This window comes from Diadema antillarum, unplaced genomic scaffold (genome assembly GCF_040938485.1).
Source record: "Diadema antillarum isolate AM-2024a unplaced genomic scaffold, OU_Dant_1.0 seq00001630_RagTag, whole genome shotgun sequence".
Classification (NCBI taxonomy): Eukaryota; Metazoa; Echinodermata; class Echinoidea; order Diadematoida; family Diadematidae; genus Diadema; species Diadema antillarum.
Window position 1 is genome coordinate 729,871 of NW_027272339.1, and position 22,444 is coordinate 752,314.

Consider the following 22,444-nt stretch of genomic DNA (forward strand, 5'->3'; position numbering starts at 1 on the left):
TGTTCGTTGTAAAGGAACTCATCAAATAATTCATCGCTTGTTTGGTTTTTATGCCGTTTCTATTGATTAAGCGCGTTCAACATTACAGCCTACCACGTTCCATCCAAGGCGACAACCCCCATACGTGAGTATACCCATCGATCTGTGATGTGAGATGATAGGTTAATCTTAGCATGCAAGACAAACAAAAATGCAGGGATAATGTTGTTGTTAAATAAGAATGTCCATATGGCTTGATAGTATTCAAGCAAGTTGGGACAAGACCAAAAGAAATAAAGCCACCCCGGCATCCCCCCGCATCCCCCCCCCCAAAAAAAAAGGAAGTTTCAGAGAGTCGGATATCTGGAAAACATGTTCATCAATAGCTAATAACATATCTTACAGTATAAAACGCTGTTCATATCATTTTGACGGAAGTGACGAATACTAAGCTAATTAACGTCTGATCATAACTATTCATATGTGTCCCACTTGCTTCATGAGAGTTATTTGCGCGATTTGCCTTCATGTGGACAAAACGAAAATATACAGTATTACACTGTCCCTTAGTGCGGAATCACCATCATGCTACACTAGCAGTGAAAAAAAAGAAGCAATTCCCTCTTCGAGAAACTACTGTTTGTGAGGTTTATATAGGTAATAGTTGAGCCTCTTCCTCTGTGTCTGTTAAACAGATATGAATTTGATTTAGAATTTGAGCAGAAAGTAAATCAAATGTTATCAAGTTTGATATACGAGCCAGGTTTGAGTCATACGCGTTAACGAATGAGCGAGACGCCATTTCATCCTTTCAATGAACCACCACGTCTGTATCGCATATGCCATTGGTGTGCATTGCAATACGATCTGAACATTATTTCAATCGTTCGCGATTTAACCTTTGAAGATAAGATAAAGTTTTCAATGACTATCCATGGCAATTGAATGCTATCTTCGGTAGATATGGAAGGACAAAAATTAAGAAAAGAAAGGAATCACCCTAAGCTATCTACCTTTGCTGTGGACATAAAATGTCGGCGTAAAGTGATGGAGAGCTTTAGATTTTCGCGACGAGGACGTTCACAGAGGAAAAAAGACCTGTTCTGCGCATGCGCGAATTTGCGTTGTCTGCGTTTGCACAGTGGGTTCTGGGCTATTTTTACGTCCGCTAAAATTCGCATCGCCGCGGGTCCGCTGAGAGCTACTTGATGCGATGATCGGGGTGGGGGAGGGGAGGGGCGCTCCATTTTACTTTGTATAGACTGCTTCCTCGTGTAATCTGAATCTACTTTGCAACACGAGAGAGAGGAGAACGTCCAACGTCTTAAACGTCCGCGTCGCAAATCTGAAGCTACCTAGTGAGTCAAAGTCACGACGCAAACTTTTTTTTTTTTTGGGGGGGGGGGGGGTATTCATCATCCATTTTCCATGATAAGTTCCCCATTCCTATTTTTCATACCTAAAGTAAAACACCACTGAAAATAGTAGGTTTTTTTTCTGAAAGATTGGAAATCCTTAGATTTTGTATTCGTTTTCCTTTTAATCAATGAGCAATTGGATTGTATTGCATGTCTATCAAAAATCAGCCAGTTGAAAAATACATGTACATGTATTATAGGAGTGCAACAAAAAAATTATTGCCTCTGCCAGAAGGTGAAACCTACGGCCGGCGGAAGTTATATTTTCGGTTCCGTATGTTTGTTTGTCTGTCTGTCTGTCTATCCGTCTGTTTTGTTTTGTTTTTTTTTTGTAAGAGATAACTCGAGAACAGATAAACGAATTTTCACCAGATTTGCAGGATGTGTTTACAATAAGGTGAGAAAAAAATAAATATGGGGGTCGATCGTTTTGCCAAAGGGGTCATAAATGACATAAAATAAGCTTACTCTTCCAATAACTGAAGAACGGATGACCGGACTTTCACCAAACGTACAGGGTGTGTTCAAAATGAAGTAAGAAAGAAACAATTACATTTGTGGTCATGGGATCAAGGGTCAAAGGTCACGGGGTCACAATGGACGTAAAATAAGCTTGATCTCTCCCCTGCATTTCTCAATAACTCAACAGTGAATATTCAAATATTCAACGAATTGTACTATGTAATGTCTCTATATATATCTCAATGTTTGTGTTGGAGATACTGCCTACAAAATGGAAATACCTTATTCATAGCTGCTTGGCGGAGGTCTGCTCTCTTGGGACGCTCCTCTGATTCGGTCATGAAAAGACTTTAAAACATCAAATTTTAGTGTAAAAAATAACAACAACAACAACAACAAAACGAGGCCAGATATCTATGTATCACCCTCTGTTCTTTTATCTTCAGTAGATTTACTAAGCTATCCGTTCCCTAATTCTTATCAGTTACTTACATTTTTTCGGCATCACTTGCCGTCTCTTTCAGAAAACTGCAAGAAGGAAGCAAACAAGAACAAAAATAACCACGTTGTTATTCCCAGAGGCAGAGCGCTATAGGCGTTCGACCATGCCTGATCGTCCGGCCTTGGCAGGTGATCGGGGCGATCGTCCCCAGCCTACCCAGCCCCGTCCGATCTCCATACTCCGAGACGAGGAGTTCATCGAAAACGGAAATCGGTACACCCTCGACGGGCATCGCTTCTCGTTCGGGTCCCTCTCGCAGGTGTCCGACACCATTCGGGACCTGCTGCTGCACCCGAACGAGATCGCGAAGTGCCGAGAGAACCCGCTCACCCGTCGCGGAAAGCGGATTCAGCTGGCGAAGATGCTGATCCTCATATCGATACCGGTGTTCTCGCTCGCGATACTGGCCGTCATGGACTTACACAAGATAGCCAGCGATAATATCGTCAACGTGGAAGTCCGGAACGTCATTCGCTTCAGGTTTGTATGACTGCAGACGCGTCACAGAAGTTTCTTTGCATGTAACTCTTCGAAGGTAAGATCGCAAGTTAAATCTGTATCATAATCATGATAATAAGCATGATCAGAGCAGCGTGCAAGAAAACAGTCAGGGATTTGAACCTTGAACCCAACTGCTTACCGGGTAGCGGAACAACTAACTTACTGAGCTAAAATTTCAATTCATTGCAGTGACTCGAGGAAGGTGGAACAGATACCACATGCCTCACGTGTTATCATTTGCCGTTGGTCTTATTCATATATCATGACAATCAACGACAGAACGTGATATATGCACAGATTATGATGCAGATCGAATTTGATCTTAGTTATGGAGAGTAACAGCAAAAGATACAGGTATAATCTTTCACTACACTTTCTGCGATAAAAGAAATGACAACTCGTCATCCTCGCAAAGCTATTTTCTTTGATGAATAATTCGATTACTGACACTCATTCTAAGCGTCTCTAGTTTAATAATATGCCATATATTGAAGATTACATTTTGCCATGAGGCCCCGCATGAGATTTTAGGGCTTTAAACTCGTGCAGGTCACGTTAACTACCCGGGAGATTCATGTGACCAAAGCAAGAAATAAACCCAATATGCATGATATGAGCGAAATGGCCAATATCATACCAAAGGAACTTTAAAGGGCTTCCTAGATGAACTCAATGAAGACGAAATGATTATTATCTTCATTGTGTAAGCATTATAATAAGTTCAAAAGATTATAGATTAAATTTTGGTTGTTGTTTTTTAATAATGAAAAAAAAAACAAAACAAAACAAACAGATCTATGTGCCGGCATCGCGGGATAAGAAGGATTCAAGAATTCGGGATGTCACAATAGTGTTGTTACCAACATATTGTGATAATGTTACTACACTCTGCATATTATAGTGCACTTTAAACATGCTAGAAAAAAATCTCCTTATACGGATTGTCTGGTGTTCTTTAAGCTTCATTGATGCGTTCTACTCTTCTCCACTCATATTCATCTACATGTATTGAGGTAAGTTGCCCCTATAACTTTACGGCATTTCTGTTCTCTCCCTCGCCCATCTATCTCTCATCAATTCTTCCCTCACTTTACCATACCGTAAACCCTATAAAAAAACCCAACAACAACAAATATACACACACACATACGCCCACACATTCACACGCCCACACCACAAACACACGCGTTTGCAACACGTCACAGTCGAGACATCGGCGTGCTGCTCAGCTGCCTCCAGAAAGAGCGGGACATGAGCACCCTCTACGTCAGTGTGATCGGCACAGAAGACAAGGAGTTCCTCTCCGAGACGTACGAGTTGACGGACATGGCGCTGTACGAGCTCCAGGATTGGCCCGTGGAGACCACCATCATCAACGAGCTGCCGTTCTTCCGCCAGAAGAGCGACTTCCAGGTGAGGCGTAGCCTTGGTCATTGGTTCTCTTAGTTGTTGTTTGTACATGTTGTAGTTGCTAGCGAGGCGATTAGAGGGTCATCGCGCAAGACTTTTGACGGCGCTAACAACAGGGTCGGAGGCCTTGAACAAAGGCTAGCTTTGATGGAGATATTGTTGTAGTTTTGGTACTTCTTTTATGTAAAGGATTTATTTATGTATTTCGTATTTAGAAGGCGCTATTTAGTAGGCCTACTACAATAAAACACTCATGAGGGAAAGAATTTGATTTCATTTGTTTTGATTCAGTTTGATTTGTGTTGAGTTGATTTGATTTCCATTCAAACGCGGCCCTCGCTTTGCAATGACTCCAAAAGGCTCACCTAGCCAATCACAGGCGCCATCTGCATCGCTTCAACACCACGGCCCATCTCGAGATCGACTTCTACACCGATCCGCTCCGCATCTTCATCGATTGGCTCTACGACAGCGTGGGCAACTCGGAAGGCAATGGCCTCTGGCGAACGTTGGTGGCGTACCAGCTGCTCATCGTCAGTATTGTGGACATTGGAATCGAACGAACGCTAGGTAACCGCAGCGACAGGATCAAAAAAAGGGGGAGGGGGAGAACCCTTAGTTTTCTTTTTACTTGCTGCCCATTTTTTATTATTTCTTGACTTCAATTGGATGAAAGTAATCGGAGTTGTTGTTAGATCACTAGACTCTCTGTTCTGATTTTTTTTTTTAGTCAGTGCCAAGTTGTTACCAAAAAGCTCATCATTATTGCCAATCTTCCTTCTCTTTTTCTCCTGTTCAAGTCCTCCTCCTTCTCTTTCTCTTTCTCGTATTCGTTAAGGAGCTAAGGGCCGGTTCCTTAAACGCAAAATAAATGTCCCTAGTACTGAACAGTTTCTTGACTTTAGAAATAAAGATTTATATCTCTATACCGAATTATTTTTCAGTCTATTACATAAATACGTAAAATATCAGTCATATGTGGATGCCAGGAATACGCTGCACGGAAACAGTAACTATGACAACGAGTGTTCTCCACATCTCCTCTTGTTTGTCAGGTTACCTCTTCCTGGCGCACGGGGGCTTCCTCCGCCACGAGGACTACGTGTGGTACTTAGAAAAGTACACGGTCGGTACCTGGAATTTCGAGGCGTCGAAACGCTACGCACCACTCATCAGCAGCCTCTACAACGAACTGGTGGGAAACCAAACCGATTTTACATCCGTCATCGAGGTAGGTTTGATCACGTGGGCCTTTTGTTAAAATTAATGACTACAGCTCTCAAATTGCAAAGTGGATCGTGTCGCGTAAAAGAAATTGAACTATCCACATTGAGTATGGATTCACTTAGGATGTTATTCATTTACACATTTCCTATAAGTGTCACAACTTTCGATATCTTGCAATCACAAATAATCTTCAAATGATTGCGTAAACGAAAATGTTAATCATCTCTCGTAGCAATATCGAAAAATAGTTTTAAAATGTGTGGAAAGTTGAAGAACGTTTTGTATTTTATTTTCTCAACCTTAAAGTCACTTGAATCAATCTAAGAGTTTGTGTACGAGTTTCTCTTTGCAACTCTAATGTAAAATCATGAAGAAAAGTGTGACAAACTGAAATGTGATAATGTGATAACGTTTACAACTTACACTAGATTGATAGAATAAATTGCCTTATTTCAAATCCACAAATGCCCTTTCGTCACAATGTGACAGTCCATATTCGTTTCAACATATCAAGCGTATCTATAATCATCATGTAGCTATTAGTGCCTCTTATGATCTTGAACATCGCCAAATTTATCATGAAGTGTAGCATCCCACATTTTAACTCTAATCCTAGCTTAAACCCTGATCCGAGACTTAACATTCAGCCTGATATCCTTCGAGCCCTTATCCCGAACTTTAACCCTAATTTTATCTATGTCATTTACCCGCTAATTTTGATCGATCGCGTTTGATCGCACTTGATCGCACTTGATCGCAGATGATGCGAGAGGAGATTCTCGAGAGCGAGAAGAACGACCGTCAGCCGAACTTTGCCGATGCCACGCTGTGGGTGGAGAAGATGACGGTCTACATCGACATCCTGGAGAACCTGCAGAAGATCATGGCCGAGACCATCTTGGAGCAGCTCAACTCCGACATGGAGAACGACACCAAGGCGATCGCCATCAGCATCTTTCTCGTCATCCTCGTCGTCATCATGTGCCCGCTCATCCTGCGCGCCTTCTGGACGCTCACTACCACTATTCAGGTAACGCGTCACATCTGTGTCACTGACTGGACAGGTCTCAACCAGTTTGAAGCTTTGCAAGCTTTGCAAACGGTGCAAGTTCATCCAGTTACTTAGTGATACATTTTCATCAATATTTCATGAATGTTGATGCCACGATGTTATCTTTTTCTGCTATATACCCGTGACCACTACAAAATGTGACTCTTTTTTTTTTGGGGGGGGGGGGTGGGTTGCATCAAGTATAGTCGCTTCAGGAGTCTATAGAAATGAATTGCCATTTCATGGCGACTAAGCAAGGTTAATCGCTAAATTGCTGTGGGCAAAATCTAATCACTCTTGCCCAAGGAGAGCTTAGTGCCTAAGTAGAATAATACGGGGAATTGATTTTGTTTATACATGCTCCGGCACCTCCATTGACTTAAAAACACTAAAGGGTCGCTATGAGTCCCAAACAAAAACTATGACTATTCGTCGACGATGCAATTGCGGTAGCAGCAGGGAGGTGAGAGTTACTCAATGACTCCTCCTATATACCCCCACTTTCTACGTTTCTACAGTGCTTCATCTGAATGAGATGAAAAAAAAAAAAACAAGGACATTCATTTGAGAAGATTTCAATACACTCTATAGTCTCTTATTTTGATAAGGTAAAAAGCTTGACAGTGAGTCAAAGGCCACACACAGGAGCTTAAGAGCTTATAACGGTTACGCCCTTAAGAAGCATCAAGAAAAGGTCACTCCGGTGAAAGAATCGGCATATCGCCCGAACTCAACAGCCTTGTGAATGGAGAGTAAAGATACAAGTACCTATTGGTGCAGAACAAAGTTCTGCCGGAACAGTTTCTTTTAGCACTGGCTCCAAACTCTGCAATGCATCACAAGGCACTACGAGGACACAGATATTCTTTCCGTTATTTATGCAACTCCTTCAAAAGGGAAGCATCAAACGGCACAATTCCGTCTGAGTCAGACCATAAAACAGACCTCTTGTGTACACAATCGGTTTTCCCCTGACTGTGTAAAACACGAATGTAAGCTGGATTAGACCCAGGATTAGACAAATTGCATCAGGAATCACACGTTGCGCTCATAATACTATAATATCAGACTGATTAAAATCTCTAGAAGATATCTTGTCCATTGAAAGTGTAAAATCGTCAATAGAACAATATCGAGGCACATGTTTATAGATTGAATGAGGATGGTATATATTTTACGAATTTCATCTTCGGATATGAGTTTATAATGATATGTATTCTACAAGAGTGGACGTAAGGAAAATTTATCATTATTTTGATCGTTTCGTGTTATAGTGGAGAACACTCTAGTCTTTTAGACAAAAGTTTCTTTGTGTCATGTGTGTGAAATAGATTTCAATGAAAAAAAAATCAGGACATAAACTGTCTAATCATTGTAGGCACTTTTTGCCCTTATCAACATCGTTAATTTTTTTATACATAAAAGTATCAATGTCACTAGATTCATGATAATAATGATGATAGTGGGGGCACTGTGGCATAGTGGATAAGACTCCCGACTCCCGATCGGAGGACCCGAGTTCGAATCCCGCCCAGTGCTTACGTCCTTGGACAAGATGTTTTTACCCACTGTGTCCCTCTCGACCCAGGTGTATAAATGGGTACCTGGCAATGCTAGGGTAATAATAATAGCATGGCCCTTTTGTAGAGCAGTGGCAACACTGAAGAGGCTATCCTGGGTAAATAAGACCTTATTATTATATTATTATATATTATATAGTGAGTATAGTCGTAGTAGAAGTGGTGGTGGCACCTGTAGTATAGTAGCAGCAGCAGCAGCAGCAGCAGCAGTAGTAGTAGTAGTAGTAGTAACAGTAGTAGTGGCTGTAGTAGTAGTAATAGTAGTAGTGGTAGTAGTAGTAGTAGTAGTAATAGTAGTAGTAGTAGTGGTAGTGTAGTAGTAGAAATTATGATAATAATAATTCATATTGTTATGTATCTTCGTTATCATCATCATTTTGATTATCATTGTCATCACTATATCAACATGCTACTTGTACTTCCATACTTATCGTCACTTCTTGTGGTAGAATTGTGCCCTCTCGCTGGCGACTCAGATGAAGGCCCTGAACACGGAGAAAAAGCGCGCCAACTGGCTGCTGTACTCCATGCTGCCCGAGACGGTCGCCAACCAGCTCATGCACGGCCACATCGTCCAGGCCGAGTGGTACGACAGCGCCACCGTCTTCTTTGCCGACATCACCGGCTTCAGTCAGCTCTGCGCCGAGAGCACGCCGATGCAGGTCCGTCGCGTGAGGACTGTTTTCTTTTTTATTATTCTTCGCTGATATTGTCCTTAGGTTCAATATTTATATGTCTGTTTGTGTGTGTGTGTGTGTGTGTGTGTTTGTTTGTTTGTATGTTTGTCTTTCGACAGATAATATTGCCCTTTTCAAATAATGATTATGTACATTATTTTCTGAACATCTTGGAATTTTCCACGTGTTGGACTTCGAATGTCATTATAAGCAAGAGAAGGAGTCTCGAGTACGCCATTTGTAGTTCCAACAAGGTTTTTATAACAAAATGTTCTGCCCACCTCGGGCCTTCGTCAGCGTATATAAATGATAAGTCTTTGCAAACAAAATCTACATGAATTATAACAACATAACAACACCCTCGTTAATAATGATGAAAAAAAACTTTTTGAACTACAAATGGCGCACAGGAGATTCCTTTTTCTACTTATAATATTAATTCCTGAAGATATATGCTGTGTTTACTAAACTTATTCATATAAAAAGCAGAGAAAGAAAGTGGTGCTTCTTATGGCAAAATTATAAGAATTTGACTAATTTGGTCCTTTCATTCTTACAACAAAGGTAGAAAATGTAATCAGCCGAGGCGAGTGTCATCTGACAGAAAAAAGAAGAATGCAATGTAAAGATACCCGTACGATGCTATATCTAATTAGGTGTACTCATAATATCACAGACTGCCCTAACTTATATTTCAAGTTTGTCTATGTCTGTCCATTCAAAACGTTTATCGCCATCAGGTGGTCGAAATGTTGAACGGACTGTATCTGGTGTTCGACTCCCGCATCGAGCACTACGACGTCTACAAGGTCGAAACCATCAACGAAACCTACATGCTTGCCTCGGGTATGCTGACCGTCTGTTGTAATATGGGACGATGTCGATAATCTAATTAGTTCACCCGTGTGAACGTCAATTCAAAGCGATAAACGTTTCATATTGTTTGCGCTTCATTACACACAAGTCTGATTACAGCTACTCTGGTTTTTTTAAAACCCTGAGAATACCATGCTTTGTTTGTTGTGACATTCTTCGTGTATGGCCATTTCAGTCGATTTGTATCAGCACCACAAACTGTCTACTACGTTGTGTCAGTGTTCTTTCTTTCATTCCTGTTATTTCGAATGTGAAATGGAAAAGAAAAAAAAAGATGTACCAACCTGAATCCACGGAATCGGAGACCAGAAAAGTAGCCTACACAGCAGTAAGAAATTATACAGCGTCTACTCCACTTTAGTAAATGTTATTCTCATTAAAGAGATCTTTTAAAAAGATGATTTTGATTTTCTTTATTCATTACTTATCACATGATGATAACTTATTCATGTTATCGTTGATGATCGGTTGTAACAGCAATGTTAGCAAGATACTGTATATTCATAATATCAACATACATTCAGATTTTACGAAAACAACAAGACGTACTTTAACGGTACATTCAAACAAACTAAAGTTACGAGTTTGATAGACTGATAACAAAATTAAAAGAGATCTTTATGTAGAGCTACGGGATAAAGGAAATAAACGGTGATCTGACTGAATCATGGCAGAATTTATTGTGGGATTGGAGTGGAGAAGGCTGTCATTGGAAAAGCAAATATCTTGAAGAGACAACAGCAATGAAAATGACAAGAGTAATTGTGCGACATAGTGATAGTTTTGATGATGATCGTAATCATTATCAAGATATTGATTATGATTTACATAATGATTATCATTATTACGATTCTTGAGATAGTCATCATCAGCACCACCATTATCACAGTCATCATTGCAAAGGATGTATAAGCAGGTTGACGCAACGTGATTTCCCTGTTTTTTGTCCCACAGGCCTCCCCGAGCGAAACGGCAACGAGCACGCTGGCGAGGTGGCCACGGTCGCTCTCGATCTCCAGTACCACATCAGTTTCCTTGAGGTACCGCACAAGAGAAACAAGAAGCTGAAGATCCGCGTAGGAATCCATACGGGTGAGCAACCACCGACGCGACGCCAACGAGGGGGTGTTCGATATGTTCATGTCGTTGCAAACATGAGAAAAAAAAAACACCACCACCACCAACAACAACAACAACAACAACAACAACAACATCATCATCATCAACAAAAAATTTGTTCGATAAGTTCATGTAGTTCCAAACTTGAGAAAACAACAACGACGACGACAACAACAACAACAACAACGTCATCATCATCAACAACAAATATGTGCGATATGTTCATGTCGTTCCAAACTTGAGAAAACAGCAACAACAACGACGACGACGACAACAACAACAACAACAAACAAACAGACAAACAAACAAACATAACTTTAGTGACGATGTTGATTAAAATCCCAGGCAAGATTCTTTTGGCCATAAGAGAATAAAGACAATACCTGAAGATTGCAAACGAAAACGAGAATATCTCTATTCTGTATGCCTGAGTCGGTTGTTTAGACCAGATATCTGCAGGATAACCCACAACGCAGATAAAGGCCATGATTTTTTAGATGCGATATAAAATTTAGGAAGTCCTAGGAAATACTTATGGAAATAGTTTATTTCTAGACCTAGTTTGATGTAAACGATTTATTTCCAGACCTAGTTCGATGTAAACATGAATATTATCTAATACCCGCTCTTACTTTGTTAGTTTTGACCCACTCTTCTCCAGGCCCAGTCGTAGCTGCCGTGGTTGGTCTGAAGATGCCGCGTTACTGTCTTTTCGGCGATACCGTCAACACCGCGTCTCGAATGCAGACTACTGGTGCTCGTAAGAGTTAACGATATGTTTTGATATCACTATCTTATTATTATTATGGTTATTATTATTATTATTATTATTATTATTATTATTGTTATTATTATTATCATTATTATTATTATTATTATTATCATTATTATTATTATTATTATTATTATTATTATCATCATTATTATCATTATTATTACTATTATTATTATTATTATTATTGATATAATTGTCAATGTTTTTGTCATTAGGAACAACAATAATGATGATATCGTTATCATCATGACGTTTATCATCAATTTTATCTTAATGTTATCGTTGCAATTATTGTATCTCCCTTTTTCCGTGCTATATACGCTTCAAATGGCAAAAAAAAAGAAAAAAAAAAAAGAAAAATGTGGAACTACCAAATCTGTTTTAGGTCACTCCGAAGGACAAAGCAATGAGGATTAAAAGCCTTATCCATAGGGCAAACCACTGCTGCTGCCGTGAAACTTGAACAGGGGAGCTCGAGATTTGACATCCGCGATCATGTCCAACAGATCCTGGGATAACTATCTGATTATGCTGTGTAAAGTGTGAAGGGGTACAGAAATGTGTGTCATTATCAGACCCCTTCACACGCCATTCAACGGTCATTCAACGTAAGAATTCGAATGAAAGCAAAGGCAAAGCAGAAACAAGAGCAAAGCTGTACAAAGTTCCCCCTTCCCCCCCCCCCCAAAAAAAGTCAGCAATTTAGACGAACAAGGAACAGACCTACAATCAAAGAATAAAAAAAAACACGAACAATTGGCAAAAGTAAGGAGTGGATTAAGATGATATGGCATCACATTTTTAATTGACAGATTAAACGAGATTTGAATGCAATTTAACATTGAAGTTTAATCATAATTCTACGAAGTACTAAACCTAATTTATTCGGAATCATGTCTGGAATTTCAAAGACGATTGGTTGAATGGACTCGACAAGTGGCGTTCTCTGATCGGTGGCAGGTGTACAACCCCGACATGATTCTGAATAAATTAGGCTGTACGAAGTAGAATGAAGGCCATGTGTCATTATCATAGTGATTGCGTGAGAAGCGGAGGGATCCCACTCGAATTCGCGGCTGCCGATTTGTTCTTGATTTTCCTGCAAAATCTGGCGTGAATTTGGCTGTAACGACTTAAAGGACAAGTTCACCTTCATAAACACAAGGATTGAGAGAATGCAACAATGTTAGTAGAACACATCAGTGAAAGTTTGAGGAAAATTGGACAATCGATGCAAAAGTTATGAATTTTTAAAATTTTTGTATTGGAACCGCTGGATGAGGAGACTACTACAGCTTGTGCGTCATATGCGTACAACAGTATAAAGAAAATATAAAGAAAATTCAACATATTTTCACTTTTTTCACATAATAAAAGAGCACTTGATTTGGCTCTTTCTAAAGGCAGGGGGAATAATATTACCCATAACATTTGTCGGTAACGAGTCGGGGGAATGTGAACTTTTTTCATAAGTTGAAATTTTGTGAAATTTTCTTTATATTTTCCTTATATTGTTGTACGCATGTGACATCTAAGTTATTCACACACTGCAGTAGTCTTCTCATCCAGCGGTTACTGCACAAAAACTTCAAAAATTCATAACTTTTGAACGGATTGTCCGATTTTCCTCAAACTTTCAATGATGTGTTCTACTAATATTGCTACATTCTCTCAATCCTTATGTTTATGAAGGTGAACTTGTCCTTTAAAGTGTTGAGCACCACGGGACACTTTTTCTCCAACAAGGAGAAATGATGATAAGATAAAAATGTGGTCTTCTTCATCCAGGGTTTCTCTTCAGTGTAGCCACTGCTCTACCAAAACTTATTACTACCCTATGTAGTGTTGCCAGGTAGGCCTACCTATTGATACACCTGGGTCGAGAGGAACACGTCGGGTAAAGACATCTTGTCCAAGGACACAGCCTATGTCCGCTGACCAAGTGCCTAGGATCCGAACTCAGGACCTCCGATTGCAACTCAAGGGACTTTTCCACTGTGCCATAATGACCCCACATAACGACGTTGTATTACGTAACATTGTGTCTCATCTTGAGTTCTTCTACGATTTGTAGCACGAGAAAGGGGGACGGGATAAGTTTCCTTTCGACCACATAGACCCTATCAGGTCCATGCCCTTGTAGATATGTTGGTTCAGTAGGTTTGAGAGAAGGTAAAAAAAAACAACCAAGGACACAAAACGTTTCAATAGGCATAGGACAGCGACATATTGCAGTTAAGACGTCCTTTAGAGCTGAGACATGAATAGCTTTAGTTTTTCTGGGTTTTTTAAGCAAAACAACCAAAGGTAAGACTGATGTCGAAGGATTTTCGAAAGTAGATCATCATGATCACTACGCTCTAACAATTTTATTCTTCTAATTACGTCACATGCCATGCGATGCTCTTTTAACAGCTGACATTAAAGACAAAAATTTCCATTTCCATTTATCTTCATATTTTTCACAAATAGCAAAGAAGTATGATTATTCAATACGAAAATTATACAACATAAATAAGATGAAACTTCACCGAAATGTACAAAAGTTTGTCTTAACACAAGGTTGTATGCATGAGAGTAGAGCTATGGCCATAATGCAAGAAATATGATGGGGCCTGATACGTAAAAGCAAGCTTGTACAGCGGCGGGTCCCGTGATAAATCAGATTAGGGGAACTCCGAAATGCAGATACTTTTGAGACCATACTATAACTGGGGAACAGATTAAAAAAAAAACACGATCAAATAAATGTTACTAAATGAAATACAGAAGGGCACATGTTGCAACAATATCATTACCTACTGCAAGTAAGGACATTGAGAGAACAACGACTGAGATTGTAAAGGTTCAAGTGGGTGTGAAGGTAATTGATGATGATGTAACGGCATGGCATAAATACATGATTTAAAGGTGGGATAATAAAACATTTAGAGTGAATGAAATATTACACAAAAGAAAGGTTCATGAAAATACGTGCTGATCTTCACTAACATAATTTAGTGTGTATTTTTTTTTCTTATGCTTACGTTGGTTGGTTTGTCACATTATACTAGAAAGACTTAAACCAAAGGGCTTGTGTGTTTGGTGTGTAAAACCTCGAATGTTCCAACTAATACGAATTGGCTGGTTTTACTTTGTCGGCACCGGCGTCAGTGTCCTCAGGCAAGACACCTTTATTTCCATTGCTCAGTTAGTAAATGCAGAAATTAGACAGTCATTCATCCACAAATGTTCTGACCAGTACACATCATACGAATAGATACTAACTTTAGATGGTGTATAGGTGTAATTACACCTAGTTTGCGTGCTCTTCAACACGGTGTATGGGTGACGCCGGCATTTACGCCTGCGTATGCGCCAGGCATGTTCCTATAAGGGTTTTCACACGGTGTTTAAAGTGTGACACCTGAGATTGTGAACAGGTGTAATCTTAATTATTGTGTAGAAAGGTGATGTATCTGCTAGGTTTTTAGATGAGCAGCAGACATTGTTCTCAGGTGTCACGTGTCTTGACATTGACCTGCGGTATTGGTCATATGCATCATGTGAACAGGCAAAGCAGCTGAACGGAGATTGTGGATTTTCGCCTGTCCAAGAGTGGGCGAAGCAGAGAGAGAAAGGGCGGGAGTAGGTTGGGATGAATAGTCTTAGAGATGATGTATTCTTTAGACTTGCATCGTACCATCGTGCAGACACGGAAAAACTAGATAGCAAATTATCATTGACAACAAATGGTTCAAGTTTCACTCTCAATAACACAACAGCCATCATGATCTTTTTCCCAACTGCCTATCGAAAGCTAAATTCCCGCATGACGCAAAACGATCATCCTATCAGCCATTGTTCGGTTACCGAACGATGACATCAGATCCAAAATTAGAGTAAAAGCAACTTTTCTTTATCAGTTTGAGAAAAGCAGAGCATTGCATCGTTTTAATCTTCTTCTGTCTTTTTATATAATCGTGAGCAGATTTATTTCTACTCGTTTCACTCTTGAAAGAATCCAGTATGCTCATCATATTATACAGACAAGGCATGCATGTTCGATTGATCGTTTTTCGTGGCCGATCGCAAGAAAGGGAAATCTGCTTCTTTACATTTTTTTTACAAGACAGCTAGGACCAACTTACACGATGTGCCTATCATATCGATTATCTCCTTCGCTTTATTGATCATTATTTTGATTATTATAATATTATTCACTGCTTGATTATTAGCCAGTAGGTGTTCATTAATTGAAACTGTGAAATACTTGGTATGTGATAAGCTATAGAGCTTTCACTCATTATGTTGTCATTAACATCATTTACGTCATAACTAAAAGAATCGCCTGCTGATATGTTGTTATATTGTTGTTGTTGTTGTTGTTTTCCCCTCCATGTACAAATAGCGGGCCGTGTGCAAATTAGCAGCGAGACGTGTGAAGCCCTGAACACGCTTGGAGGCTATAAGGTCATTCGGAGAGGAGAAATTGAGATAAAGGTGCAGTTCTTGTTGCATTCTTCGCTTTCTCCCCCAAGCGCAACTTTTGTTCTCTATGTTGATGTTGCTGCTGCTTTTGTTGTTGTTGTTGTTGTTGTTGTAATTGTTGTTGTTATTGAATTTAACATTATAATCCTTAGTGAAGAAAGGACACTGGTAAGACGATGAACGCGTCAATTTAGAAAACCCCCAAATGCTAGGAATGCTTGGATTGTAGAAAAATAACAATTAAGCAGCCATCAAAACGTGAGACATAGAAGTTACGCAGAACCAAACAGATGTCAGAATTTTCCTCAACACGTTCCTGTTCCCTAAGGAACTTTGCAAAAACAATTAAAAAAAAACCCACAAAGCTAAAAAAAAAAAACAACAAAAAAAAAACACACAGGAAGACTCGTGATCACAATATACAAATACGACTATGCAAATTTTCGTCGCTAATTATATACTCTTCTTAATTACGAAAAGACACGCGTTTCATGTTCATACAGAATGTAGGTTAATTATCCTCATTTATGGACATAATATTATGTCCAAGATTTAGATTTTGAGTGAAAAAAAGGTAAGGATGAATTAATGGAGATTCTGATGAAAGGTGAGAACCGGGTAATTAGGGTCACTAGAATTGATATGCGACTTTTCCGTGTTAAAGACAGCAGATTGTCACATTGAACAAAATCATGTTGAAGTTCTCTTTAGATACAGACTTGAAATAATGCCAGGGTGATCAAAATGAGGTGAAAGCTCGTATCAAAATCTCATGAGTCTCTAATGATATGCCTTATTGTTGTTTGATTTCGATCCTTCTCCACGGCGATGATGGTGGCCATGACGACCATGGCATGGTCGACATCGTATCGTCATCGACGAAATTATGTCCATAACGACGACTTCGCATCGCTATCAACGACTTCGTATTTTTCATCATTGACGACATCGCATCGTCGTGGACGACAACAGGGCAAGGGGATGTTGATCACGTACTGGCTGAACGGCAAGGATAACTTCGAACATTCCATCGTTCCACTGATCGACCCGTCCAGCCGCTTGGGAGAGCCGTCACTGCACGAGCACAAGTACGAGCACATGTACCAGCACATGTACCAGCAGAAGTATACGGGCCGTATCCAGATCCGCCGATTCCAATCCTCGTCGTCGAGCGGCGGGGGTTCGTTTTGAGGAAATCATCCGCTTTTTGTTTGTTTGTTTGCTTGTTTATTTTCGTTCTGTATAGTTGGTAGCTCTCGTTTTCTTTTCAATTATTTGGGATGAAATCCTTAAAGAGGAGAAAAATTTCCCCCTTTTTTCTCGCCAGAAGAAACAATATTTTCATTTGCTCGTTTTTTAACTGGTAAATCTATTTGTGAAATGCACAGTCCAAGAAGAGAACAGTGGACGGGTTCATTAAAATCTTACACACACAAAAAAAAGAGTAGGCCTATACCGTATAGGAACGTAATGCTATCATGAAATTCAATGTTTTGCCTCGATTCGGCATTGTCACATATTGATATGCAAATCAGACAAAGGAGTGACTTTATCATTTCACCATCACAATTATCCCATTGGTTTATGCAACAATAAACATTTTTTTTAAAAATAATATCGCCTCTTTTTGTCAGCAAGTCTTGTAGCATCTAAAGCCTCCTGAGTATACTGCGAATATTTAAAGAATCTTCACTACTTATACATGATGATTATTGACTCAATTCTATTTGAGGGATTCACAATTTACAAGCACTGCTTTTAGCTGGAAGACTTGAAAAGTTAGATGACAATATTTGATCGGCAGTCCTTATATTGAGCTACTCATGTTATTGTGTTTGTTTCAGATCTGTATTCATACCAATTCTGCTGAGAAATGAAATATAGATTGAATTACATTTAACTACGAATCAAAATAATGTAAAGGATACGATTTCGCCCGAAATTTTGTCCAAAGAGCATAATGACATTATTTCATTTCTAATGTGAATGATTAGAAAAAGATATCCATCAACTCTGACGACGATATTTTGGTGATTTACTGTCAGCTGTTCCTCATACACAAGTACAGCCTTTCTTTGTAGATTTCAGTAACTAAACATCTTAGTTTTGCTCTCTGACTGTTCGTATGACTTGTGTCTCGATTTCGTCCACTTCTGTAGCTGTATATATTCATGTAACTTTCAATATCTCACGTACTTTGTTTACTACAACAATTGACCACTAACAAAGAGAATTGACGTAGATAAAAGTTCTCGTTTTTCGATTCATATATATAAAATTATATCTAGGACAATGACATGAATGTGTTAAAGGGATGGTCCTGTTCCTGTTTATGTGGCGTATCAGAATGTTATTTGCTAGTATTTGCAGAATACTCGATGAAATTGTGTTGAGGAAGGATAGTATCAACATCCACGATGGTTCGTTTCACATTACAGGGTAAAATAGATGAGAAAATTACGAATTTAGTACATAGTAATTTGCTGCAAGAAGGCAAAATCTTTCAAACATCTATCAGGATGACCGTTACATACAGAGCGCCACCTGCCGTTTCCATTGCAATACGATACTGTCTCTGCGTTTTGCGAGCCAAACTCCAGCCACCTTCCACGCCTTCCATTCCTCCAAGCGACAGGCCCTCCTGACCCCTTGACCGAAACACATCTATTTTTAGGCTTACCTATCACTCTGCGAGCTCCCCAAGGACTCTCGGCAGAATCTCTCTCCCCTTCTCCCAACTCTCGCCGTACAGACCTACACACACCAGAGAAACACACCCAATACCCAATGATGCCCAGCCACTTGCTTCATTTGGTGTACGGTGGAACACACACCGGTATCGTAACCCCATTGAACGTGTTGGGTCGCCGATACCAGTATCCCTACCTACCTGGTTATGGAAATGATCCGAATGTCTAGTAATGTACAGCTCCATCCATTGAATACTATGTATCCAAGGTTGTGCCATTGGGTACTAAACTTTGTGAGTCCGAAGAAAGTAATTGAATGGTTATGGCACCGACTGTAGATATTTCACGTATGTCTGTACTTGAGCCCACCGGCATCAACGATTTTATCATCTATTCGAACATGAAAGTTTGAAGCTAGACACACGTGTACTAGCTACTACACACACACAGAAAAGAGATCCTAGATGGATTTCGATTGAATTTTTGATGTTCAAACCGCCAGCTCAGAGATATGTTTATGACTGTCTTGACACAGGCTTGATCAGCGCATGTGAGGCACTATTGAATAATCGCGACTAGCCACCCTCACAATTCCCAAAAGTAGAAAAAAAACTCGATCGGTAACTTCCGATTTTTGTGTGTGTGTGTGTGTGTGTCAAGACATTACAGAAAGTATCCAAACAGATAGACGACGCCAATATTTGAAACGCTACACCTATATTGCAGTCTGCAGCTTCACACACATGAAACGAAAGAAGTTTGCATCAAGATTTCAACCTCCAACTGAGCCAAAATACATTAGTATAAACACTACATTTTTATAGAAATTAATTGTGAAGTTACAGCCCCCCCCCCCAAAAAAAAAAAAAAAAAAAAAAAAATTGCTGGGGTGAAATTCAGGCAATCTATCGTCCGGTCATTTATTATCATTTTTTAATCAAAATTTACCGCATACAGTCACTTCCCGTTACAACTGCCGAAAAAAAGCTAACGAGCAGAGATTTGTTTACGTGAATGATCCATATTACGGGCAGGTATCACGGAGTACTTCCTTGGTATCACAACGTTTTGTACGTGAAGTATTTATAGAATATAATAGAGACAATACTTGGTTTCTTATCATCAAACGATGATAATAGATTTAGTGTTAATTTACTGTTACGGAACTATTGTGGCAAAGTCTGTATTATCAATCGCGTCATGAATAATATGACTTACCTGCTTGACAAATGGTTCATTCTGCTTTATTCTGCTTAGCGCGTGTAAACAAAATAAGTAAACACGTACCGAACGCGATGTGATGAATAATTTGAATCAAAAATATTTTAATCAGAATTATTTTAAGTAAGACCCCCTGGCAGTGACTTGATTACATATTTATGCTGTATATACTTCATGGAAACTTCTAGTTAGAATGCGGTTACAGCTCGTTATTCCGAAGGGTCGTTATTCCGAAGGCTCTTTATTCCTAAGATTCGTTATTCCGAAGGTTCATTGTTCCGAATTTCATTTTCGGATTAACCAATCTTCGGAATAACGAACCTTCGGAATAACGCCACAAATTTTCGGATTAACGAACCCTTTTTCATTTTCGGATTAACGAACCTGTAGGTATAGGGAATTTGCGTGTTTCGGATTAACGACCCTTCGGAATAACGAACCTTCGGAATAGCGAACCTTCGGAATAACGAACAGCACCCTTAGAATGCTATATATACTATCAATTGTCGGGTTTTGTCACCGATGGGATCGTATGTTTTGTTCAGTATAATTATAGTGGTCGAGATTTCACTGATTTCACTGTGCATAGCATACAAACTGACTTGCCCATGTTTAGTGGATCGAGCTATAAGAGCTCCACCGGCGATATTGACAGAATGGAGTTATATGGTTCACAATAGGCGTTTTCACATCAGCCCGATAAAAATCCAAGCTCGAGATATTTTTTAATTTCCCAAGTCAGAAAATAGCGCGCTATTTCGAAACATCGGGCTGATGTGAAAGCGCTTATTGAGTCTTACTGAGCGTTATATTGTTATAAACAATGTATACGTTGGAGGCGATGTGATAGAACCATACACAAGTTTCGGTACGGAGGAATCAACAATGTTTTAATCAAATAATTTTTAGTAAGACCCCCTGAAAGACATTTTATTTAGGTTTATTAATTATTCTTTATGGAAATGTCGTGTTACAATTTCAAATCAATGATAGCTTTTGTTACCAATCGTATAATTCGAGGCCGAGATTTTTGTTTACGTGAATGACCCATATTACTGGCAGGTATCGTACGTAGTACCTCCTTGGTATCACAACGTATACGTGAAGTATTTATAGAATATAATAAAGACAACACTTGGTTTCTTATCATCAAACGATGATTATAGATTTTGTGTTAATTTACTGTTACGGAACTATTGTGGCAAAGTCCAAAATCTTCGAGTGATCCCTGCGGTCACTCCAAAATGAGTGAAAATGAACATGTTCACTCGAAATTCACTCCAATTTCACTCTAAATTCACTCTTTTTTGTATTCACTCCTTCGAGAGTGAATATTTTCACTCAATCTTTTTTTTTTAGAGAGTTATGTTTGATAATAATGTGAGTTATGCGACATACATTTGTAATTGTCAATTGAAAATCAACGACACTGCAATTACCGGTAGGCCTGTAGGACTTGAGTTTCTGAAATTCAAAGTTTTTTCTTAATCATGTCTTTTCAAAGATGGAAATAAAGAAATTAATACATTGAATTGAATTAGAGAAGGAAAATATATACCATTTATTGGCTGGTTCCTTGATTTTGACTGCCAAATCGGTATGTTTAGCAACCAAGGGTCATCTCTATAGGTATGTTAATATTTCAATCTCACTGCTGCTTCTGAAATGTATGAAATTCATGTCCGAAATCATGCGACAAAATAGTAATAATACACGTTTGCATGAATGAAATCACCTTTTTTTTAATAGCTGTGTCTGATACACCTACAGTCACTTCCCCGTTACAACTGCCGAAAAAAAAAATAAGAGCGGGGATTTGTTTACGTGAATGATCCATATTACGGGCAGGTATCGTACGTATATAGTATCACAACGTTTTATACGTGAAGTATTCATGGAATATAATAAAGACAACACTTGGTTTCTTATCATCAAACGATGATCATAGATTTTGTGTTAATTTACCGTTACGGAACTATTGTGGCAAAGTCTGTATTGTCAATCACGTCATGAATGATATGACTTACCTGCTTGACAAATGGTTCATTCTGCTTTATTCTGCTTAGCGCGTGTAAACAAAATAAGTAAACACGTACCGAACGCGATGTGATGAATCATTGAATCAAAAATATTTTACTCAGAATTGTTTTTGGTAAGACCCCCTGGCAGTGACTTGATTACATATCTATGTTGTATTATACTTCATGGAAACTTCTAGTTAGAATGCTATATATAATATCAATTGTCAGGTTTTTGTCAGCGATGGGATCGTATGTTTTGTTCAGTATAATTATAGTGGCCGAAATTTCACTGATTTCACTGTGCATAGCATGCAAACTGACTTGCCCATGTTTAGTGGATCGAGCTACAATAGAGTTCCGATGTATACCTATAATGCAAGTGAATTCGACAGGATCATGCTGGAACATTCAACTCCCTAGCAGTTATCATGATGTACATCTCTCAAGCACCCCACAGTGAAATTC

General features: G+C 39.2%; 1 protein-coding gene across 1 annotated transcript; it reads left to right on the top strand.

Moving 5' to 3' along the window:
- Nucleotides 1-2,464: 2,464 nt before the first annotated feature.
- On the top strand, nucleotides 2,465-17,238 carry LOC139711265 (uncharacterized). Its single transcript, XM_071623176.1, has 11 exons — nucleotides 2,465-2,841; nucleotides 4,068-4,275; nucleotides 4,632-4,842; nucleotides 5,328-5,503; nucleotides 6,260-6,529; nucleotides 8,580-8,792; nucleotides 9,548-9,653; nucleotides 10,638-10,775; nucleotides 11,464-11,562; nucleotides 15,968-16,059; nucleotides 17,020-17,238. Exons 1-11 carry the CDS (start codon nucleotides 2,465-2,467, stop codon nucleotides 17,236-17,238), a joined length of 2,109 nt encoding a protein of 702 aa, XP_071479277.1.
- Nucleotides 17,239-22,444: the final 5,206 nt, after the last annotated feature.